Source organism: Oncorhynchus clarkii, chromosome 12 (assembly GCF_045791955.1).
Source record: "Oncorhynchus clarkii lewisi isolate Uvic-CL-2024 chromosome 12, UVic_Ocla_1.0, whole genome shotgun sequence".
In the NCBI taxonomy this organism is placed as follows: Eukaryota; Metazoa; Chordata; class Actinopteri; order Salmoniformes; family Salmonidae; genus Oncorhynchus; species Oncorhynchus clarkii.
The window spans coordinates 91,946,246-91,969,564 of NC_092158.1; the positions used below are offsets into that span (position 1 = coordinate 91,946,246).

At 46.6% G+C, this 23,319-nt stretch overlaps 1 protein-coding gene across 1 annotated transcript in view; it reads right to left on the reverse strand.

Moving 5' to 3' along the window:
- Nucleotides 1-818: 818 nt before the first annotated feature.
- LOC139421661 (synaptotagmin-17-like) overlaps nucleotides 819-23,319 on the reverse strand; it is a 63,668-nt gene continuing 41,167 nt past the window's right edge. The window contains exons 8-11 of the mRNA XM_071172748.1: nucleotides 21,121-21,195; nucleotides 18,327-18,447; nucleotides 10,835-10,990; nucleotides 819-1,015 (exon numbers count right to left, since the gene is read on the reverse strand). Coding sequence (XP_071028849.1) covers nucleotides 819-1,015; nucleotides 10,835-10,990; nucleotides 18,327-18,447; nucleotides 21,121-21,195 — 549 coding nt within the window. The remainder of the gene's footprint in view (nucleotides 1,016-10,834; nucleotides 10,991-18,326; nucleotides 18,448-21,120; nucleotides 21,196-23,319) is intronic.

Below are 23,319 nucleotides of genomic sequence, written 5' to 3' on the forward strand. Positions count from 1 at the left end.
TAAATGCAGGGCCTGATTAACGCAGGGCCTGATTAACGCAGGGCCTGATTAACGCAGGGCCTGATTAACGCAGGGCCTGATTAACGCAGGGCCTGATTAACGCAGGGCCTGATTAACGCAGGGCCTGATTAACGCAGGGCCTGATTAATGCAGGGCCTGATTAAATGCAGGGCCTGATTAACGCAGGGCCTGATTAACGCAGGGCCTGATTAACGCAGGGCCTGATTAAATGCAGGGCCTGATTAACGCAGGGCCTGATTAACGCAGGGCCTGATTAACGCAGGGCCTGATTAACGCAGGGCCTGATTATTGCAGGCCCTGATTAATGCAGGGAAAAATAGAAATGTATATATATTTGATTTTTTACTGGATCCTCCAACCGTAGGCCTGGGACAAATATATATTTTTACAGTTAAATGACGTCTTTACTATTAAAATTTGAGCAATGTCTAAGCCACGGCCTATGATTTCTTAATCCGGCCTGCTGGTGGCCTTAACCCTGACCTCTGTCTCCCCTTCCTTCTCTCCCTCTCTCTCTGTGTCCCTCTCTCTTCTCTCTCTGTGTCCTTATCTCTGGGTCTCTCTGTGTCCCTCTCTCTGTGTCCCTCTCTCGGTGTCCCTCTCTCTCTCTCTCTCTCTCTCATCCTCTAACCCCCTTTTCTCACCTCCCTGACATCAAACCCCCGACCTCTAACCTCTAACTCCTGACCCCCTTTCATCTTCCTCTTTCCTACTGTGTACCTCAACACTTTGAGCTTATACCTCTCCTCCTGACCTCTGACCCCTAACCTCTAACTCCTGATCCCTCTCCAGCTCTATCATGTGACCTCCAGCGAGGCAGGTGAGACGCGGTCACACTCTGCCCGTGACCGCAGGCTGTGCCACTGTTCCACCGGAGTTCTCTGACTGGCCAACAGGTGGCGCCAGTGGGAGGTCTCAGGAGGACCCGTGGAGAACTGGCCAATCACGATCCTCCCCACAAAATCATTACTGCTCTTCATGTTGTGGCCGTACACTTGAGGGAGGGAGGAGGGGGGAGAGAGGGGGAGAGAGGGGAGGAGGTAGGGGAGAGAGGAGAGAGGGGGAGAGAGGGGGAGAGAGGGGAGGAGGTAGGGGAGAGAGGAGGGAGGGGGAGAGAGGGTGAGAGAGGAGGGAGGTAGGGGAGAGAGGAGAGAGGAGAGAGGGGGAGAGAGGGGAGGAGGTAGGGGAGGAGGTAGGGGAGAGAGGAGGGGGGAGAGAGGGGGAAAGAGGGGGAGAGGAGAGATGTGGGTTAGTTGCATATACAGTTTGAAAGAAATCTGCTTGTATGAGACATTATCCTACACATCATCCTCAGAAAGACATTATCCTACACATCATCCTCAGAAAGACATTATTCTACACATCATCCTCAGAAAGACATGATCCTACACATCATCCTCAGAAAGACATGATCCTACACATCATCCTCAGAAAGACATGATCCTACACATCATCCTCAGAAAGACATTATCCTACACATCATCCTCAGAAAGACATTATTCTACACATCATCCTCAGAAAGACATGATCCTACACATCATCCTCAGAAAGACATGATCCTACACATCATCCTCAGAAAGACATTATCTTCACATCATCCTCAGAAAGACATGATCCTACACATCATCCTCAGAAAGACATGATCCTACACATCATCCTCAGAAAGACATGATCCTACACATCATCCTCAGAAAGACATGATCCTACACATCATCCTCAGAAAGACATGATCCTACACATCATCCTCAGAAAGACATTATCCTACACATCATCCTCAGAAAGACATTATCCTACACATCATCCTCAGAAAGACATTATCCTACACATCATCCTCAGAAAGAGGTGAACATGTCAAAATACTTCAGCAGAGCAATCATGGTGATTAATGTTAGTAGATGAATATGACATGGACTGGTCCTGATGCAAGACACACACACACACACACACACACACACACACACACACACACACACACACACACACACACAGACACACACACAGACACACACACACAGGCACTAGCACTCTACACGTTGGTACATTGTAATATTGTTGTATGGTGGTATTATACAGGTGTACTGGTGTAATAATGTTATACAATGTACTGTTTTATCTTTTGTTTTATATGTAAAGTAAGTGCCTTAATGTGTTTGGACCCCAGGAAGAGTAGCTGCTGCCTTGACAGGAACTAATGGGGATCCATAATAAACCCCAGGAAGAGTAGCTGCTGCCTTGACAGGAACTAATGGGGATCCATAATAAACCCCAGGAAGAGTAGCTGCTGCCTTGGCAGGAACTAATGGGGATCCATAATAAACCCCAGGAAGAGTAGCTGCTGCCTTGGCAGGAACTAATGGGGATCCATAATAAACCCCAGGAAGAGTAGCTGCTGCCTTGGCAGGAACTAATGGGGATCCATAATAAACCCCAGGAAGAGTAGCTGCTGCCTTGGCAGGAACTAATGGGGATCCATAATAAACCCCAGGAAGAGTAGCTGCTGCCTTGGCAGGAACTAATGGGAATCCATAATAAACCCCAGGAAGAGTAGCTGCTGCCTTGGCAGGAAATAATGGGGATCCAAAATAAACACCAGGAATAGTAGCTGCTGCCTTGACAGGAACTAATGGGGATCCATAATAAACCCCAGGAAGAGTAGCTGCTGCCTTGGCAGGAACTAATGGGGATCCATAATAAACCCCAGGAAGAGTAGCTGCTGCCTTGGCAGGAACTAATGGGGATCAAATAATAAACCCCAGGAAGAGTAGCTGCTGCCTTGGCAGGAACTAATGGGGATCCTTAATAAACCCCAGGAAGAGTAGCTGCTGACTTGACAGGAACTAATGGGGATACATAATAAACCCCAGGAAGAGTAGCTGCTGCCTTGACAGGAACTAATGGGGATCCATAATAAACCCCAGGAAGAGTAGCTGCTGCCTTGACAGGAACTAATGGGGATCCATAATAAACCCCAGGAAGAGTAGCTGCTGCCTTGGCAGGAACTAATGGGGATCAAATAATAAACCCCAGGAAGAGTAGCTGCTGCCTTGGCAGGAACTAATGGGGATCCTTAATAAACCCCAGGAAGAGTAGCTGCTGCCTTGACAGGAACTAATGGGGATACATAATAAACCCCAGGAAGAGTAGCTGCTGCCTTGGCAGGAACTAATGGGGATCCATATTAAACCCCAGGAAGAGTAGCTGCTGCCTTGGCAGGAACTAATGGGGATCCATAATAAACCCCAGGAAGAGTAGCTGCTGCCTTGACAGGAACTAATGGGGATCCATAATAAACCCCAGGAAGAGTAGCTGCTGCCTTGGCAGGAACTAATGGGGATCCTTAATAAACCCAAGGAAGAGTAGCTGCTGCCTTGGCAGGAACTACTGGGGATCCATAATAAACCCCAGGAAGAGTAGCTGCTGCCCTGGCAGGAACTAATGGGGATCCATAATAAACCACAGGAAGAGTAGCTGCTGCCTTGACAGGAACTAATGGGGATCCATAATAAACCCCAGGAAGAGTAGCTGCTGCCTTGACAGGAACTAATGGGGATCCATAATAAACCCCAGGAAGAGTAGCTGCTGCCTTGGCAGGAACTAATGGGGATCCTTAATAAACCCCAGGAAGAGTAGCTGCTGCCTTGACAGGAACTAATGGGGATCCATAATAAACCCCAGGAAGAGTAGCTGCTGCCTTGGCAGGAACTAATGGGGATTAATGTCATCAGGTATGCTGGTGAATATAGATTTGGGTCGCATATAGAATCGAGCACACACATACACACACACACACACACACACCACCTCCATTGGTGAGAGAGATTGCCAGGCCCTTGGGGCAGACAGCGTAGGGCGTGCTGTTGCTAGGTAACGAGGTTTATCCCCGTGGAGGAGAACCACGGACCCCTTCACCTTGAGGTCCTCTCCTTGTGTACTTGCTGTCATTGATTTAAAGGCTCTGGATGGGCGGAGTCATTGGCTTGAGGGACTTTCCACCATTTTGGTTTCACCTGTCCTGTGTTTTGTTTGTCACATAAGTGCAGAGGAAGGGAAGGACAGGAGGAGAGGACAGGAGGAGAGGACAGGAGGAGAGGACAGGAGGAGAGAACGGGAGGAGAGGACGGGAGGAGAGGACAGGAGGAGAGGACAGGAGGAGGGGACAGGAGGAGAGGACAGGAGGAGAGGAGGAAAAGACAGGAGGAGAGGACAGGAGGAGAGGAGGAAAAGACAGGAGGAGAGGACAGGAGGAGAGGAGGAAAAGACAGGAGGAGAGGACAGGAGGAGAGGAGGAAAAGACAGGAGGAGAGGACAGGACGAGAGGAGGAGAGGAGGAAAAGACAGGAGGAAATGACAGGAGGACAGGAGAGGACAGGACAGGGGGAGAGGAGAGGACAGGACAGGGGGAGAGGAGAGGACAGGAGGAGAGGACAGGACAGGGGGAGAGGAGAGGACAGGACAGGGGGAGAGGAGAGGACAGGACAGGGGGAGAGGACAGGACAGGGGGAGAGGACAGGACAGGGGGAGAGGACAGGAGGCCGATGTAAGACCCCTCGATTGCATTCCGAGGGGTTCCTCCCTCCCTCACTCCCTCCCTTACTCCTTAACTCCCTCCCTTACTCATTGCCTCCCTACCTCCCCTACTCCTTCTTTCCCTCCCTCCCTTACTCCTCCCTCCCTCCCCTACTCCTTCCCTCCCTCCCTCCCTTACTCCTCCCTCCTTCCCTTACTCCTCCCTCCCTCTTACTCCTCCCCCTCCCTTACTCCTCCCTCCCCCATCCCTTACTCCTCCCTCCCTCCCATACTCCTCCCTCCCTCCCTCCCTTACTCCTCCCTCCCTTCCTTACTCCTCCCTCCTTCCCTTACTCCTCCCTCCCTCCTCCCTCCTTCCCTTACTCCTCCCTCCCTCCCTCCCTCCCTCCCTCCCTCCCTCCCTCCCTCCCTCCCTCCCTCCCTCCCTTACTACTCCCTCCCTCACTCCCTCCCTCCCTTACTCCTCCCTCCCTCTCTCCCTCCCTTACTCCTCCCTCCCTTACTCCTCCCTCCCTCCCCTACTCCTTCCCTCCCTCCCTCCCTCCCTCCCTCTCTGTTTGTTGTGTAGCAGGTCTCATGTATGTTTTATTGTTGGTGACTCAGACAGGGACGTAGGTGTGTTTGGAAGCAGAAAGCGGTCGCAGCGGAACACAGACAGCGGAACACAGACCGTGGAACACAGACCGTGGAACACCGGGTGCAGAGCACAGAGCAGAGAACAACTCAGGGAACATTTACAATATATTCAACTCTGCAAAAGATCTCTCTCTCTCTCTTTCACTCTGCCCATCTCTCTCTCTCTCTCTCTCTCTCTCTCTCTCTCTCTCTCTCTCTTTCACTCTGCCCATCTCTCTCTCTCTCTCTCTCTCTCTCTCTCTCTCTTTCACTCTGCCCATCTCTCTCTCTCTCTCTCTCTCTCTCTCTCTCTCTCTTTCACTCTGCCCATCTCTCTCTCTCTCTCTCTCTCTCTCTCTCTCTCAATCTCTCTCTCTCAATCTCTCTCTCTCTCTCTCTCTCTCTCTCTCTGCCCCTTTCTCAATCTCTATCTCTCTCTCTCTCTCTAATTCAATTTAAGGGGCTTAATTGTTATGGGAAACATATGTTTACATTGCCAAAGCAAGTGAAATAGATAATAAACAAAAATGAACAGTAAACATTACACTCACAGACGTTCCAAAAGAATAACGACATTTCAAATCTCATATTATGTATATTATATACAGTGTTGTAACGATGTACAAATAGTTAAAGTACAAAAGGGAAAATAAATCAACATAAATATGGGTTGTATTTACAATGGTGTTTGTTCTTCACTGGTTTGTTCTTTTCTTGTGGCAACAGGTCACAAATCTTGCTGCTGTGATGTCACACTGTGGTATTTCACCCAGTAGATATGGGAGTTTATCAAAAGTGGATTTGTTTTCAAATTCTTTGTGGGTCTGTGTAATCTGAGGGAAATATGTCTCTCTAATATGGTCATACATTGGGCAGGAGGTTAGGAAGTGCAGCTCAGTTTCCACCTCATTTTTTTCTGGCAGTGTGCACATAGCCTGTCTTCTCTTGAGAGCCAATAGCAAGTCTGTACATAGTCAAAGCTTTCTTAATGTTGGGTGAGGCAAAGGCATTGTGCCACTGTGTCCTCTCTGTTTAGGGCCAAAAAGCATTCTAGTTGGCTCAGTTTTTTTGGGCAGAGTTTTTTTGTTCAGTCTTTCCAAAGTGTCAAGTAATTTTATTTTATTTTTCTCATGATTTGGTTGGGTCTATTTGTGTTGTTGTCCTGGGGCTCTGTGGGGTCTGTTTGTGTTTGTGTTTGTGAACAGAGCCCCAGGACCAGCTTGCTTAGGGGACTCTTCTCCAGGTTCATCTCTCTGTAGGGGATGGCTTTGTTATGGAAGGTTTGGGAATCGCTTCCTTTTAGGATGTTGTAGACCCAGCAAGATACAGGGAATCACTTCCTTTTAGGTGGTTGTAGACCCAGCAAGATACAGGGAATCACTTCCTTTTAGGTGGTTGTAGACCCAGCAAGATACAGGGAATCACTTCCTTTTAGGTGGTTGTAGACCCAGCAAGATACAGGGAATCACTTCCTTTTAGGTGGTTGTAGATCCAGCAAGATACAGGGAATCACTTCCTTTTAGGTGGTTGTAGACCCAGCAAGATACAGGGAATCACTTCCTTTTAGGTGGTTGTAGACCCAGCAAGATACAGGGAATCAGGGTAAATAAATAACGGAAACCATCAGTCATGAATCATCAACATCCTCCTACTACCTCTCTGAGAGGACCTGTTTAACACAACATCATCCTACTACCTCTCTGAGAGGACCTGTTTAAAACAACATCCTCCTACTACCTCTCTGAGAGGACCTGTTTAACACAACATCCTCCTACTACCTCTCTGAGAGGACCTGTTTAACACAACATCCTCCTACTACCTCTCTGAGAGGACCTGTTTAACACAACATCCTCCTACTACCTCTCTGAGAGGACCTGTTTAACACAACATCCTCCTACTACCTCTCTGTGAGGACCTGTTTAACACAACATCCTCCTACTACCTCTCTGAGAGGACCTGTTTAACACAACATCCTCCTACTACCTCTCTGAGAGGACCTGTTTAACACAACATCCTCCTACTACCTCTCTGAGAGGACCTGTTTAACACAACATCCTCCTACTACCTCTCTGAGAGGACCTGTTTAACACAACATCCTCCTACTACCTCTCTGTGTATGTATGTGTGTGTGTGTTCGTGTATGTGTGTGTGTGTGTATGTGTGTTTGTGTATGTGTGTGTGTATGTGTGTTTGTGTATGTGTGTGTGTGTGTTTGTGTGTGTGTGTGTTTGTGTATGTGTGTGTTTATGTGTGTGTGTGTTTGTGTATGTGTGTGTGTGTGTGTGTGTGTGTGTGTGTGTGTGTGTGTGTATGTGTGTCTGTGTGTGTTTGTGTGTGTGTGTATGTTTGGTTTGTGTGTGTGTGTGTGTTTGTGTGTGTGTGTGTGTGTGTGTATGTGCCCTCCCACTCCCTCTCCTTCTACCTAGACACAATCAATAACCTCCTGCTCTCTTAATGAGTCTCAAATGCCACCCTATTCCCTACATAGTGCACTATATTTGGGCCCATCATCATAATCATCATGAATAGTAAATTAATTAAGTGTGTGTGTGTTTGTTATGTCTGGTCTCCTTCACACCCTCCTTTATCCTTGGCAGAGGCTATATTTACCCAGAGCAGGACAATGAAGAGTCAGTAAGAGAGGGAGGAAGGGAGGGAGAGAGAGAGAAGAGGAGAGAGAGGAGGAGAGGGGCAGTGAGAGAGGGAGGGGAGAGGAGAGCCAAGTCTGATAAGAGACAGCTATAGCACAGAGGAACAGGCCTGTTTCCATTCAGCACCACACACACACACACACACAGACACAGACACACACACACACACACACACACACACACACACACACACACACACACACACACACACACACACACACACACACACACACACACACACACACACACACACACATATAGAGGGGAAGGAGATCCTCAGAATTAGATCATTCTAAGTGGAAGAGGGATGGAGAGAGAGAGAGAGAGAGAGAGAGAGAGAGAGAGAGGGAGAGAGAGAGAGAGAGAGGGATGGTGAGAAAGAGAGAGGGAGCGAGAAAGAGCGAGAGAGAGAGAGCGAGAGAGAGAGAGAGAGAGGGGGAGAGAGCGAGAGAGAGAGCGAGAGAGAGTTGAGAGAGAGAGAGAGAGAGAGAGAGAGAGAGAGAGAGAGAGAGAGAGAGAGAGAGAGAGAGAGAGAGAGAGAGAGAGAGAGAGAGAGAGAGAGAGAGAGAGAGAGAGAGAGGGAGAGAGAGATGGCAGTGTGTTAAACTTGGGCTTAGCTATATAGCTAGGCGAAAAATGGCAGCTTCCTGGTTCCAGATTTGTCTTGGCAAGTCAACTCCCATGGTCATTGTCACATGTCATGTTTGACAGTACAATAGTGGAGTACAATACTGTACTGAGAAAGGGAACACAATGCAGAAATACACGTTTATTCTTGCCTAGGATTTAACATTCATTGTATTCAATAGTTCAGCCAACACCCGACATTTAGGCTGCTGCCTTTCAGTCTAGGCTGCTGACCAGTCTAGAAACATACAGTCTGTAGCTACACCACATTTAGAAACCTCACCACAGATCTGGGACCAGTCTAGATACATTACAGTCTGTAGTTACACCACATTTAGAAATCTCACCACAGATCTGGGACCAGTCTAGATACATTACAGTCTGTAGTTACACCACATTTAGAAATCTCACCACAGATCTGGGACCAGTCTAGATACATTACAGTCTATAGTTACACCACATTTAGAAGCCTCACCACAGATCTGGGACCAGTCTCTAGATACATTACAGTCTGTAGCTACACCACATTTAGAAACCTCACCACAGATCTGGGACCAGTCTAGATACATTACAGTCTGTAGCTACACCACATTTAGAAACCTCACCACAGATCTGGGACCAGTCTAGATACATTACAGTCTGTAGCTACACCACATTTAGAAACCTCACCACAGATCTGGGACCAGGCTAGATACATTACAGTCTGTAGCTACACCACATTTAGAAACCTCACCACAGATCTGGGACCAGGCTAGATACATTACAGTCTGTAGCTACACCACATTTAAAAATCTCACTTTTACCACCAGGTCTAAGCTAGGCTGGCTACCGAATGAATCAATGAATGCTCGGTCTAAGCAGTAAACACAGTAGCTACTGCTGGCCAAATGAGGAGCCTAGCGACTGCCTAGAGACGGGCTAGAGATGCCCTGGCGACACCCTGGCGACACCCTGGCAACCGTTGCCACGGCAATTACTCTAATTGTCAGCAGTGCGGAAGTGGCACGTTTGTGAAGGCTGTCGCCGACCCCTCTCTCTCTGTTTCACATTCCTCTTTCTCTGTCTCTCTCTGTTTCCCATTCCTCTTGTTGTCTCTCTTATCTCACTTTCCTCTCTCTCCTTCGCTCTTTCCTCTCCCTCTCTCTCTCCCTCTCTCTCTCATCCCTCTCTCTCTGGCTCTCTTTCCATTTGTCTATCTCTCTATCCATCCCTCTCTCCTTCTCTCTCTCTCTCCCCATCCTTCTTCCACTTACAGTTATCTAATTGTGATGGAAAGAGGGAGAGTGATGCGAGGGAGAGAGATAGAGGGATGGAGAGATAGATAGAGAGATAGAGAGAGAGGGATGGAGAGAGAGAGATAGAGAGAGAGGGATGGAGAGAGAGATAGAGAGAGCGGGATGGAGAGAGGGATGGAGAGAGAGATAGAGAGAGAGGGATGGGGAGAGAGATCAAGAGAGAGATAGAGAGAGAGGGGTGGAGAGAGGGATGGAGAGAGAGATGGCGAGAGATAGAGCAAGAGAGATAGAGAAAGGTAAGGAGAGAGGGAGCGAGATGGAGCGAGGGAGAGAGATGGAGAGAGAGAGAGGTAAGGAGAGAGAGAGATGGAGCGAGAGAGAGAGGTAAGGAGAGAGGGAGAGAGAGAGATGGAGCGAGAGATGGAGAGAGATAGAGAGGTAGAGAGAGAGGTAAGGAGAGAGGGAGAGATGGAGAGATAGAGAGAGAGGTAAGGAGAGAGGGGGAGAGATGGAGAGGTAGAGAGAGAGGTAAGGAGAGAGATAGAGAGAGAGAGAGGTAGAGAGAGAGGTAAGGAGAGAGGGAGAGAGATGGAGGTAAGGAGAGAGGGATGGAGAGAGAGATAGAGAGAGAGGGATGGAGAGAGAGATAGAGTGAGAGGGATGGAGACTCACTCTCCCTCATCCTCTCTCTCTCTCTCTCTCCTCCCCTACCCATCACTCCTCTCTCTCTCTCTCTCTCTCTCTGTCTCGCTCTCTCTCTAGGGGCTGTACTTGTGAAGTCGAAGCTGACTTCGCTAAGGTCTTTGTGGGGGACTCTGAAGCCCCCTCTTTAACCCCTCTCTCTCCTCCCCCCTTCCCTCCCTCTCTCTCTCTCTCTCTCTCTCTCTCTGTCTCTGTCTCTGTCTCTGTCTCTGTCTCTCTCCTCCCCTCCCCATCACCTCTCCCTCTCCCTCCCTCTCTCTCTCTCTCTCTCTCTCTCTCTCTCTCTCTCTCTCTCTCTCTCTCTCTCTCTCTCTCTCTCCCCTCTCTCTCTGTCTCTGTCTCTCTCCTCCCCTCCCCTCCCCATCACCTCTCCCTCTCCCTCTCCCTCTCCCTCTCTCTCTCTCTCTCTCTCTCTCTCTCTCTCTCTCCCCCCCTCTCTCTCTCTCTGGGCTGTACCTGTAAATACCAGGCTGACTTCGCTGAGGTCTTCGTGGGGGACTCTGAAGCTGAACGACTCGTTGTAGAAGGGGTCGATGGTTCCTTTCATACAGGAAGTCTTCTTGGTCTTTACCAGCTTCAGCCCTGTTACCAGCTGAACCTTCACAAACGGGTCTGGAGATAGAGACAGGAAGGAAGTGAAATGTTCTGTTTACCAGCTGAACCTCCACAAACGGGTCTGGGGGGGGGGGGGGGGGGGTAGATAGGGACAGGAAGGAATGAGTATGAGTATGACGTACATGGTACCTCGTGGTGTGTAGTGTCGTGGTGTGGTGTGACATGGTGTGAAGTGGTTCCATGTGATGCCAGGTGTGTGTCAGGTGTGTTATACAGGTTTCTGCAGTTATTACCTGGTCCCCAGGTGTGTGTCAGGTGTGTTATTCAGGTTTCTGCAGTATTTACCTGATCCCCAGGTGTGTGTCAGGTGTGTTATTCAGGTTTCTGCAGTATTTACCTGATCCCCAGGTGTGTTGTTCAGGTTTCTGCAGTATTTACCTGATCCCCAGGTGTGTGTCAGGTGTGTTATTCAGGTTTCTGCAGTATTTACCTGATCCCCAGGTGTGTTGTTCAGGTTTCTGCAGTATTTACCTGATCCCCAGGTGTGTGTCAGGTGTGTTATTCAGGTTTCTGCAGTTATTACCTGATCCCCAGGTGTGTTATTCAGGTTTCTGCAGTATTTACCTGATCCCCAGGTGTGTTATTCAGGTTTCTGCAGTTATTACCTGGTCCCCAGGTGTGTGTCAGGTGTGTTATTCAGGTTTCTGCAGTATTTACCTGATCCCCAGGTGTGTTGTTCAGGTTTCTGCAGTTATTACCTGATCCCCAGGTGTGTGTCAGGTGTGTTATTCAGGTTTCTGCAGTTATTACCTGATCCCCAGGTGTGTTATTCAGGTTTCTGCAGTATTTACCTGATCCCCAGGTGTGTTATTCAGGTTTCTGCAGTTATTACCTGATCCCCAGGTGTGTTATTCAGGTTTCTGCAGTATTTACCTGATCCCCAGGTGTGTTATTCAGGTTTCTGCAGTTATTACCTGATCCCCAGGTGTGTTATTCAGGTTTCTGCAGTATTTACCTGATCCCCAGGTGTGTTATTCAGGTTTCTGCAGTTATTACCTGATCCCCAGGTGTGTTATTCAGGTTTCTGCAGTTATTACCTGATCCCCAGGTGTGTGTCAGGTGTGTTATTCAGGTTTCTGCAGTTATTACCTGATCCCCAGGTGTGTTATTCAGGTTTCTGCAGTATTTAACCGATCCCCAGGTGTGTTATTCAGGTTTCTGCAGTTATTACCTGATCCCCAGGTGTGTTATTCAGGTTTCTGCAGTATTTACCTGATCCCCAGGTGTGTTATTCAGGTTTCTGCAGTTATTACCTGATCCCCAGGTGTGTTATTCAGGTTTCTGCAGTATTTACCTGATCCCCAGGTGTGTTATTCAGGTTTCTGCAGTTATTACCTGATCCCCAGGTGTGTTATTCAGGTTTCTGCAGTTATTACCTGATCCCCAGGTGTGTGTCAGGTGTGTTATTCAGGTTTCTGCAGTATTTACCTGATCCCCAGGTGTGTGTCAGGTGTGTTATTCAGGTTTCTGCAGTTATTACCTGATCCCCAGGTGTGTGTCAGGTGTGTTATTCAGGTTTCTGCAGTTATTACCTGATCCCCAGGTGTGTTATTCAGGTTTCTGCAGTATTTACCTGATCCCCAGGTGTGTTATTCAGGTTTCTGCAGTTATTACCTGATCCCCAGGTGTGTTATTCAGGTTTCTGCAGTATTTACCTGATCCCCAGGTGTGTTATTCAGGTTTCTGCAGTTATTACCTGATCCCCAGGTGTGTTATTCAGGTTTCTGCAGTTATTACCTGATCCCCAGGTGTGTGTCAGGTGTGTTATTCAGGTTTCTGCAGTTATTACCTGATCCCCAGGTGTGTGTCAGGTGTGTTATTCAGGTTTCTGAAGTTATTACCTGATCCCCAGGTGTGTGTCAGGTGTGTTATTCAGGTTTCTGCAGTTATTACCTGATCCCCAGGTGTGTGTCAGGTTTCTGAAGTTATTACCTGATCCCCAGGTGTGTGTCAGGTGTGTTATTCAGGTTTCTGCAGTTATTACCTTATCCCCAGGTGTGTTATCCAGGTTTCTGCAGTATTTACCTGATCCCCAGGTGTGTTATTCAGTTTTCTGCAGTTATTACCTGATCCCCAGGTGTGTTATTCAGGTTTCTGCAGTATTTACCTGATCCCCAGGTGTGTTATTCAGGTTTCTGCAGTTATGACCTGATCCCCAGGTGTGTTATTCAGGTTTCTGCAGTTATGACCTGATCCCCAGGTGTGTTATTCAGGTTTCTGCAGTATTTACCTGATCCCCAGGTGTGTTATTCAGGTTTCTGCAGTTATTACCTGATCCCCAGGTGTGTTATTCAGGTTTCTGCAGTTATTACCTGATCCCCAGGTGTGTGTCAGGTGTGTTATTCAGGTTTCTGCAGTATTTACCTGATCCCCAGGTGTGTTATTCAGGTTTCTGCAGTTATTACCTGATCCCCAGGTGTGTGTCAGGTGTGTTATTCAGGTTTCTGCAGTTATTACCTGATCCCCAGGTGTGTGTCAGTTGTTTTATTCAGGTTTCTGAAGTTATTACCTGATCCCCAGGTGTGTGTCAGGTGTTATTCAGGTTTCTGCAGTTATTACCTGATCCCCAGGTGTGTGTCAGGTTTCTGCAGTTATTACCTGATCCCCAGGTGTGTTATTCAGGTTTCTGCAGTTATTACCTGATCCCCAGGTGTGTGTCAGGTGTGTTATTCAGGTTTCTGCAGTTATTACCTGATCCCCAGGTGTGTGTCAGGTGTGTTATTCAGGTTTCTGCAGTATTTACCTGGTCCCCACGTGTGTGTCAGGTGTGTTATTCAGGTTTCTGCAGTTATTACCTGATCCCCAGGTGTGTGTCAGGTGTGTTATTCAGGTTTCTGAAGTTATTACCTGATCCCCAGGTGTGTGTCAGGTTTCTGCAGTTATTATCTAATCCCCAGGTGTGTGTCAGGTGTGTTATTCAGGTTTCTGAAGTTATTACCTGATCCCCAGGTGTGTGTCAGATTTCTGCAGTTATTACCTGATCCCCAGGTGTGTGTCAGGTGTGTTATTCAGGTTTCTGAAGTTATTACCTGATCCCCAGGTGTGTTATTCAGGTTTCTGCAGTTATTACCTGATCCCCAGGTGTGTGTCAGGTTTCTGTAGTTATTACCTGATCCCCAGGTGTGTGTCAGGTGTGTTATTCAGGTTTCTGAAGTTATTACCTGATCACCAGGTGTGTGTCAGGTTTCTGCAGTTATTACCTGATCCCCAGGTGTGTGTCAGGTGTGTTATTCAGGTTTCTGAAGTTATTACCTGATCCCCAGGTGTGTGTCAGGTGTGTTATTCAGGTTTCTGCAGTTATTACCTGATCCCCAGGTATGTGTCAGGTTTCTGCAGTTATTACCTGATCCCCAGGTGTGTGTCAGGTGTGTTATTCAGGTTTCTGAAGTTATTACCTGATCCCCAGGTGTGTGTCAGGTTTCTGCAGTTATTACCTGATCCCCAGGTGTGTGTCAGGTGTGTTATTCAGGTTTCTGCAGTTATTACCTGATCCCCAGGTGTGTGTCAGGTGTGTTATTCAGGTTTCTGAAGTTATTACCTGATCCCCAGGTGTGTGTCAGGTTTCTGCAGTTATTACCTGATCCCCAGGTGTGTGTCAGGTGTGTTATTCAGGTTTCTGCAGTTATTACCTGATCCCCAGGTGTGTGTCAGGTGTGTGTCAGGTTTCTGCAGTTATTACCTGATCCCCAGGTGTGTTATTCAGGTTTCTGCAGTTATTACCTGATCCCCAGGTGTGTTATTCAGGTTTCTGCAGTTATTACCTGATCCCCAGGTGTGTTATTCAGGTTTCTGTAGTTATTACCTGATCCCCAGGTGTGTGTCAGGTGTGTTATTCAGGTTTCTGCAGTTATTACCTGATCCCCAAGTGTGTTATTCAGGTTTCTGCAGTTATTACCTGATCCCCAGGTGTGTTATTCAGGTTTCTGCAGTTATTACCTGATCCCCAGGTGTGTTATTCAGGTTTCTGCAGTTATTACCTGATCCCCAGGTGTGTGTCAGGCTTCTGCAGTTATTACCTGATCCCCAGGTGTGTGTCAGGTGTGTTTTTCAGGTTTCTGCAGTTATTACCTGATCCCCAGGTGTGGTATATAAGGTGTTATTCATCACATGCTTGATAAACACCAGGTGTGAACTAACAGTGAAAAGCTGACTGACAGGTCCTTCCCAACAATACAGAGATAAAGAACATAAAGAAATAATAAAAATGTAATAACAGATACACAATGAGTAATGATAACTTGGTTATATACACGGGGTACCAGTACTGAGTCCATGATAACTTGGCTATATACACAGGGTACCAGTACTGAGTCAATGATAACTTGGCTATATACACAGGGTACCAGTACTGAGTCAATGTTCAGGGGTACCTGTTAAATAAGATAGATATGTACATATAACAAGGCATGAAGGGACAGATTAGTTAAGTTTAGTTTAGTTTATTAGGATCCCCATAAGCTACTGCACATATAAAACGTTTAGGGCCTTCCTCTGACACGGCCTGGTGTAGAGGTCCTGGATGGCACAGCGCTCGGCCCCAGTGATGTACTGGGCCGTACTCACTACCCTCTGTATTGCCTTCCGGGCAGATGCCAAGCAGTTGCCGTACCAAGTTGTGATGCAGCCAGTGAAGATGTTCTCTCAATGGTGCAGCTGTGTCATTTTTTGAGGATCTCAGGGCCCATGCCAAATCTTTTCAGCCCCCTAAGGGGGAGGCCCTCTTCACGGCTGTGTTGGTGTGTGTAGACCATGATCCTTAGTGATGTGGACACCTGCTCCACTACAGCCCCGTCCATGTGAATGGGGGGCTGCTCGGCCCTCTGTTTCCTGTAGTCCACGATCAGCTCCTTTGTCTTGCTGACGTTGAGGGAGAGGTTGTTGTCCTGTCACCACACTGCCAGGTCTCTGACCTCCCTATAGGCTTCCTCAACGTTGAGGGAGAGGTTGTTGTCCTGTCACCACACTGCCAGGTCTCTGACCTCCCTATAGGCTTCCTCAACGTTGAGGAAGAGGTTGTTGTCCCGGCACCACACTGCCAGGTCTCTGACCTCCTCCCTAGAGGCTGTTTAATCATCTTCGGTGATCAGGCCTTCCACCATCGTGTGGTCAGCAAACTTAATGATGGTGTCGGAGTCGTGTGTGACCACGCAGTCGTGTGACACTGGCCAGCTGGTCGGCGCATGTTCTGAGTACACATCCTAGTAATCCATCTGGCCCCGTGGCCTTGTGAATGTTCACCTGTTTAAAGGTCTTACTCACATCGGCTATGGAGAGCGTGATCACACAGTCGTCCAGAACAGCTGGTGCTCTCACGCATGGTTCAGTGTTGCTTGCCTCGAAGCGAGCAAAGAAGGCATTTAGCTCATCTGGTAAGCTCGTGTCACTGGGCATCTCGCTGCTGGTTTTCTCTTTGTAATCCGTGATAGATTGCAAGCCCTGCCACAGCCAGTGTAGTAGGATTAGATTTTAGTCCTGTATTGACACTTTGCCTGTTTGATTGGTCGTCAAAGGGCATAGTGGGATGTCTTATAAGTGTCCAGGTTAGTGTCCCGCTCCTTGAAAGCGGCACCTATAGCCTCTAGCTCAGTGCGGCTGTTGCCTGTAATCCATGGCTTCTGGTTGGGAAATGTACGTACGGTCATTGTGAGGGCAACTTCATCGATGTACGTATTAATGAAGCCGTTGACTGATGTGGTGAACTCCTCAATGCCATCGGGTGAGTCCCGTAACATATTCCAGTCTGTGCTAATTCAGGTATCCCTCCTCTGTTAGTCAGGTATCCCTCCTCTGTTAGTCAGGTATCCCTCCTCTGTTAGTCAGGTATCCCTCCTCTGTTAGTCAGGTATCCCTCCTCTGTTATTCAGGTATCCCTCCTCTGTTAGTCAGGTATCCCTCCTCTGTTAGTCAGGTATCCCTCCTCTGTTAGTCAGGTATCCCTCCTCTGTTAGTCAGGTATCCCTCCTCTGTTATTCAGGTATCCCTCCTCTGTTAGTCAGGTATCCCTCCTCTGTTAGTCAGGTATCCCTCCTCTGTTAGTCAGGTATCCCTCCTCTGTTAGTCAGGTATCCCTCCTCTGTTAGTCAGGTATCCCTCCTCTGTTAGTCAGGTATCCCTCCTCTGTTATTCAGGTATCCCTCCTCTGTTAGTCAGGTATCCCTCTGTTATTCAGGTATCCCTCCTCTGTTGTTCAGGTATCCCTCCTCTGTTAGTCAGGTATCCCTCTGTTATTCAGGTATCCCTCCTCTGTTGTTCAGGTATCCCTCCTCTGTTAGTCAGGTATCCCCCCTCTGTTATTCAGGTATCCCTCCTCTGTCGTTCAGGTATCCCCCTCGGTCGTTCTGTTAGTCAGGTATCCCTCCTCTGTTATTCAGGTATCCACTCTGTTATTCAGGTATCCCCTCTGTTATTCAGATATCCCCTCTGTCATTCAGGTATCCACTCTGTTATTCAGATATCCCCTCTGTCATTCAGGTATCCCCTCTGTCATTCAGGTATCCCCTCTGCCATTCAGGTATCCCCTCTGTCATTCAGGTATCCACTATGTTATTCAGGTATCCACTATGTTATTCAGGTATCCACTATGTTATTCAGGTATCCACTATGCTATTCAGGTATCCACTATGTTATCCAGGTATCCACTCTGTAATTCAGGTATCCACTCTGTTGTTCAGGTATCCACTATGTCGTTCAGATATCCACTATGTCGTTCAGATATCCACTATGTCGTTCAGACATCCACTCTGTTATTCAGGTATCCTTTTCAGTTATTCAGGTATCCCCTCTGTCATTCAGGTATCACACACCTGACACACTGATGTAACACCACGTGTGTCAGGTGTGTGTTATAGTTGTGATAGAGACTGTAGATATAACATTAGGTATATTAGTAGGTATGTTAATAGGTATATTAATAGGTATATTAGTAGGTATATTAGTAGGTATATTAATAGGTATATTAATAGGTATATTATTAGGTATATCAGTAGGTATATTAGTAGGTATATTAATAGGTATATTAATAGGTATATTAGTAGGTATATTAATAGGTATATTAATAGGTATATTAGTAGTTATATTAATAGGTATATTAGTAGGTATATTAATAGGTATATTAGTAGGTATATTAATAGGTATATTAGTAGGCACATTAATAGGTATATTAATAGGTATATTAGTAGGTATATTAATAGGTATATTAGTAGGTATATTAATAGGTATAGTAATAGGTATATTAGTAGGTATATTAATAGGTATGTTAGTAGGTATATTAGTAGGTATGTCAGTAGGTGTGTCAGTAGGTACATTAGTAGCTATGTTAGTCGGTATATTTTACCTGATCCCTGGCACATGTCTGTCTGCAGCAGCTGCTTCGCTCTGATGATGTCAACGTTGAGTCTTCCAGCAGAGGGCAGGTAGTTGAGTGATAACAGCAGCTCTCCCAGCTCTACCTCATTCTGTTAGAAACACAAAACACTGTTGATATCACTCTGTCTGACTATCTCAGATAGTAGAGTGATAACAGCAGCTCTCCCAGCTCTACCTCATTCTGTTAGAAACACAAAATACTGTTGATATCACTCTGTCTGACTATCTCAGATAGTAGAGTGATAACAGCAGCTCTCCCAGCTCTACCTCATTCTGTTAGAAACACAAAATACTGTTGATATCACTCTGTCTGACTATCTCAGATAGTAGAGTGATAACAGCAGCTCTCCCAGCTCTACCTCATTCTGTTAGAAACACAAAACACTGTTGATATCACTCTGTCTGTAGATATGTCTGTCTGACTATCTCAGAGAGTGGAGTGATAACAGCAGCTCTTTCTCTCTCTCTCTCTCTAGTAGAGAGAACCCAGGATGTACGTCTAGTAGAGAGCCACCTAGTAGAGAGAACCCAAGGTGTGTACGTGTGTGTATAATGTTGTTCTTTAACAGCCTGTTGTTGTGGCGTTGTTGTGTTGTTGTTGTTGTTGTTGTGGTGTAGTTGTGGTGTAGTTGTGGTGGTGGTGTTGTTGTGGTGTTTTGGTGGTGCTGTGGTGTTGTTGTGGTGTTGTGGTGTTGTTGTGGTGTCGTGGTGTTGCGGTGTTGTGGTATTGTGGTGTTGTTGTGTTGTGGTGTTGTGGTGTTGTGTTGTTGTTGTGGTGTTGTTGTGGTGTTGTTGTGGTGTTGTTGTGGTGTTGTGGTATTGTTGTGGTGTTGTGTTGTTGTTGTGGTGTTGTTGTGGTGGTGTTCTGGTGTCTTTGTGTCATTGTGGTGTAGTTGTGGTGTTGTATTGTTGTGGTGGTGTTGTATTGTTGTGGTGTTGTTGTGGTGTTGTGGTGGTGTTGTGGTGGTGTTGTGGTGTTGTGGTGTTGTTGTGGTGTTGTGTTGTTGTTGTGGTGTTGTGGTGTTGTGTTGTTGTTGTGGTGTTGTTGTGGTGTTGTTGTGGTGTTGTGGTATTGTTGTGGTGTTGTGTTGTTGTTGTGGTGTTGTTGTGGTGGTGTTGTGGTGTTGTGTTGTTGTTGTGGTGTTGTGGTGTTGTGTTGTTGTTGTGGTGTTGTGGTGGTGTTGTGGTGGTGTTGTGGTGTTGTTGTGGTGGTGTTGTGTTGTTGTTTTGGTGTTGTGGTGTTGTTGTGGTGTTGTTGTTGTATTGTTGTGGTGTAGTTGTGGTGTTGTGGTGGTGTTGTGGTGTTGTTGTGGTGTTGTTGTGGTGTTGTGGTGGTGTTGTGGTGTTGTTGTGGTGTTGTTGTGGTGTTGTGGTGGTGTTGTGGTGTTGTTGTGGTGTTGTTGTGGTGTTGTTGTGGTGTAGTTGTGGTGTTGTGGTGGTGTTGTGGTGTTGTTGTGGTGTTGTTGTGGTGTTGTTGTGGTGTAGTTGTGGTGTTGTTGTGGTGTAGTTGTGGTGGTGTTGTGGTGTTGTGGTGTTGTTGTGGTGTTGTTGTATTGTTGTGGTGTAGTTGTGGTGGTGTTGTGGTGTTGTTGTGGTGTTGTTGTGGTGTTGTTGTTGTATTGTTGTGGTGTTGTTGTGGTGTTGTTGTTGTATTGTTGTGGTGTTGTTGTGGTGTTGTGGTGTTGTGGTGTTGTGGTGTTGTTGTGGTGTTGTTGTGGTGTTGTGTTGTTGTTTTGGTGTTGTGGTGTTGTTGTTTTATTGTTGTGGTGTAGTTGTGGTGGTGTTGTGTTATTGTTGTGGTGTTGTGGTGTTGTTGTGGTGTTGTTGTGGTGTTGTGGTGTTGTTGTGGTGGTGTTGTGGTGGTGGTGTGGTGTTGTGGTGGTGTTGTTGTGGTGGTGTTGTGGTGGTGTGGTGTAGTTGTGGTGGTGTTGTGTTTTTGTTGTGGTGTTGTTGTGGTGTTGTTGTGGTGTTGTGGTGTTGTTGTGGTGGTGTTGTGGTGGTGTGGTGGTGTTGTGGTGGTGTTGTTGTGGTGTTGTGGTGTTGTTGTGGTGTTGTGGTGTTGTTGTGGTGTTGTTCTGGTGTAGTTGTGGTGTTGTTGTGGTGTAGTTGTGGTGTTGTTGTATTGTTGTGGTGTAGTTGTGGTGGTGTTGTTGTGTTCGAGGGCGATGCGTTCACCGCCCTCAAGACAATAGAACAGATGTGCAGCTAGGACAGTGTGTCAGTGTTAGTGGCACGCACGCACGCACGCACGCACGCACGCACGCACGCACGCACGCACGCACGCACGCACGCACGCACGCACACACACACACACACACACACACACACACACACACACGAAGTCAAGTGTTGTGCCTCTCCTGGCCAATAAACAACAGATTGGGCCTCAGTGGGCCTAAAGATCACTGTATGTCTATGTAAGAGAGGCTGAGAGGAGGAGAGGAGGAGTAGGAGGAGGACGAGGGAATGAGGAGGAAGAGGAGGAGGAGGAGAGGCTGAGGAGCTTGATAACGGTTTCACATACTGACATACCTACTATGTCTATGTAAGAGAGGCTGAGAGGAGGAGAGGAGGAGTAGGAGGAGGACGAGGGAATGAGGAGGAAGAGGAGGAGAGGAGGCTGAGGAGCTTGATAACGGTTTCACATCCAAAGGGAAGAATCCACTTAGATCAATGTGTTGAACTAAGACAGTGTGTGTTGAATTAAGACACTTAGTGTGTGTTGAACTAAGACATTTAGTGTGTGTGTGTGTTCTTCCTACCTGAGAACTAGGTACCAGGGCCTTCCACCAATGACCACCTTTCACCAGATCAACCTCACTCAGAGGCAGCGCCACCTAACAATGAAAACACACCATTACAGAACTAATGTATCAGACAGGGATGAATGTGCCTTGCATAATTATTCATCCCTCTTGGCGTTTTTTCCTATTTTGTTGCATTACAACATGTCATTTAAATGGATTTTTATTTGGATTTCGTGTAATGGACACAAAATAGTCCAAATTGGTGAAGAAAAAATAAAAAATAAATTTGTTATAAAGATCTCTAAAAAAAAATATGAAACGGAAAGTGGTGCGTGCACATGATCTGTCACATGATCTCAGTATATATACACCTGTTCTGAAAGGCCCCAGAGTCTGCAACACCACTAAGCAAGGGGCACCACAAAGCAAGCGACACCATGAAGACCAAGGAGCTCTCCAAACAGGTCAGAGACAAAGTTGTGGAAAAGTACAGATCAGGGTTGGGTTCTAAAAAAATATCCAATACTTTGAACATCCCACGGAGCACTATTAAATCCATTATTAAAAAATGGAAAGAATATGGCACCACAACAAACCTGTCAAGAGAGGGCCACCCACCAAAACTAATGAACCAGGCAAGGAGGTCATTAATCAGAGAGGCAACAAAGAGACCAAAGATAACCCTGAAGGAGCTGCAAAGCTCCACAGCGGAGGCTGGAGTATTTGTCCATAGGACCACTTTATGCCGTACATTCCACAGAGCAGGGCTTTACGGAGGAGTGGCCAGAAAAAAGTCATTGCTTAAAGAAAAAAATAAGCAAACACATTTGGTGTTCGCCAAAAGGCATGTGGGAGACTCCCCAAACATATGGAAGAAGGTACTCTGGTCAGATGAGACTGAAATTGATATTTTTGGCCATCAAGGAAAACGCTATGTCTGGCGCAAACCCAACACTTCCCATCACCCCGAGAACACCATCCCCACAGTGAAGCATGGTGTTGGCAGCATCATGCTGTGTGGGATGGTTGTCATTGGCAGGGACTGGGAAACTGTCTTGGAATGGCCTAGTCAAAGCCCAGACCTCAATCCAATTGAGAATCTGTAGTATGACTTAAAGATTGCTGTACACCAGCGGAACCCATCCAACTTGAAGGAGCTGGAGCAGTTTGGCATTGAAGAATGGGAAAAAATCCCAGTGGCCAGATGTGCCAAGCTTATAGAGACATACCTCAAGAGACTTGCAGCTGTAATTGCTGCAAAAAGTGGCTCTACAAAGTATTGATTTTTGGGGGGGTGAATAGTTATGCACGCTGAGGTTTTCTGTTTTTTTGTCTTATTTCTTGTTTGTTTCACAATAAAAAAATATTTTGCATCTTCAAAGTGGTCGGCATGATGTGTAAATCAAATGATACAACCCCCCCCAAAAATCTATGTTAATTCCAGGTTGTAAGGCAACAAAATGGAAAAATGCCAAGGGGGGTGAATACTTTCACAAGCCACTGTATCTTCCTGGTCCGGGACATCCTGTGTACACACATTGTTTTTATTGGCTCAATACTCAAGAAGGAGGCCCAGTCATGCCGAAACGTTGGTGATTTACCCAATAAATTACTTTAGAGTTTATATATAGAGCCTACAACTCTCTGTATTTTATATAGCTGAGTGATTTACCCAATAAATGACTGGGAGTTTATATAGAGAGCCTACAACTCTCTGTATTTTATATAGCTGAGCGATTTACCCAGTAAATGACTGGGAGTTTATATAGAGAGCCTACAACTCTCTGTATTTTATATAGCTGAGTGATTTACCCAGTAAATGACTGGGAGTTTATATAGAGAGCCTACAACTCTCTGTATTTTATATAGCTGAGTGATTTACCCAGTAAATGACTTTAGAGTTTATATATAGAGCCTACAACTCTCTGTATTTTATATAGCTGAGCGATTTACCCAATAAATGACTGGGAGTTTATATATAGAGCATACAACTCTCTGTATTTTATATAGCTGAGTGATTTACCCAGTAAATGACTGGGAGTTTATATAGAGAGCCTACAACTCTCTGTATTTTATATAGCTGAGTGATTTACCCAGTAAATGACTTTAGAGTTTATATATAGAGCCTACAACTCTCTGTATTTTATATAGCTGAGCGATTTACCCAATAAATGACCGAGAGTTTATATATAGAGCCTACAACTCTGTATTTTA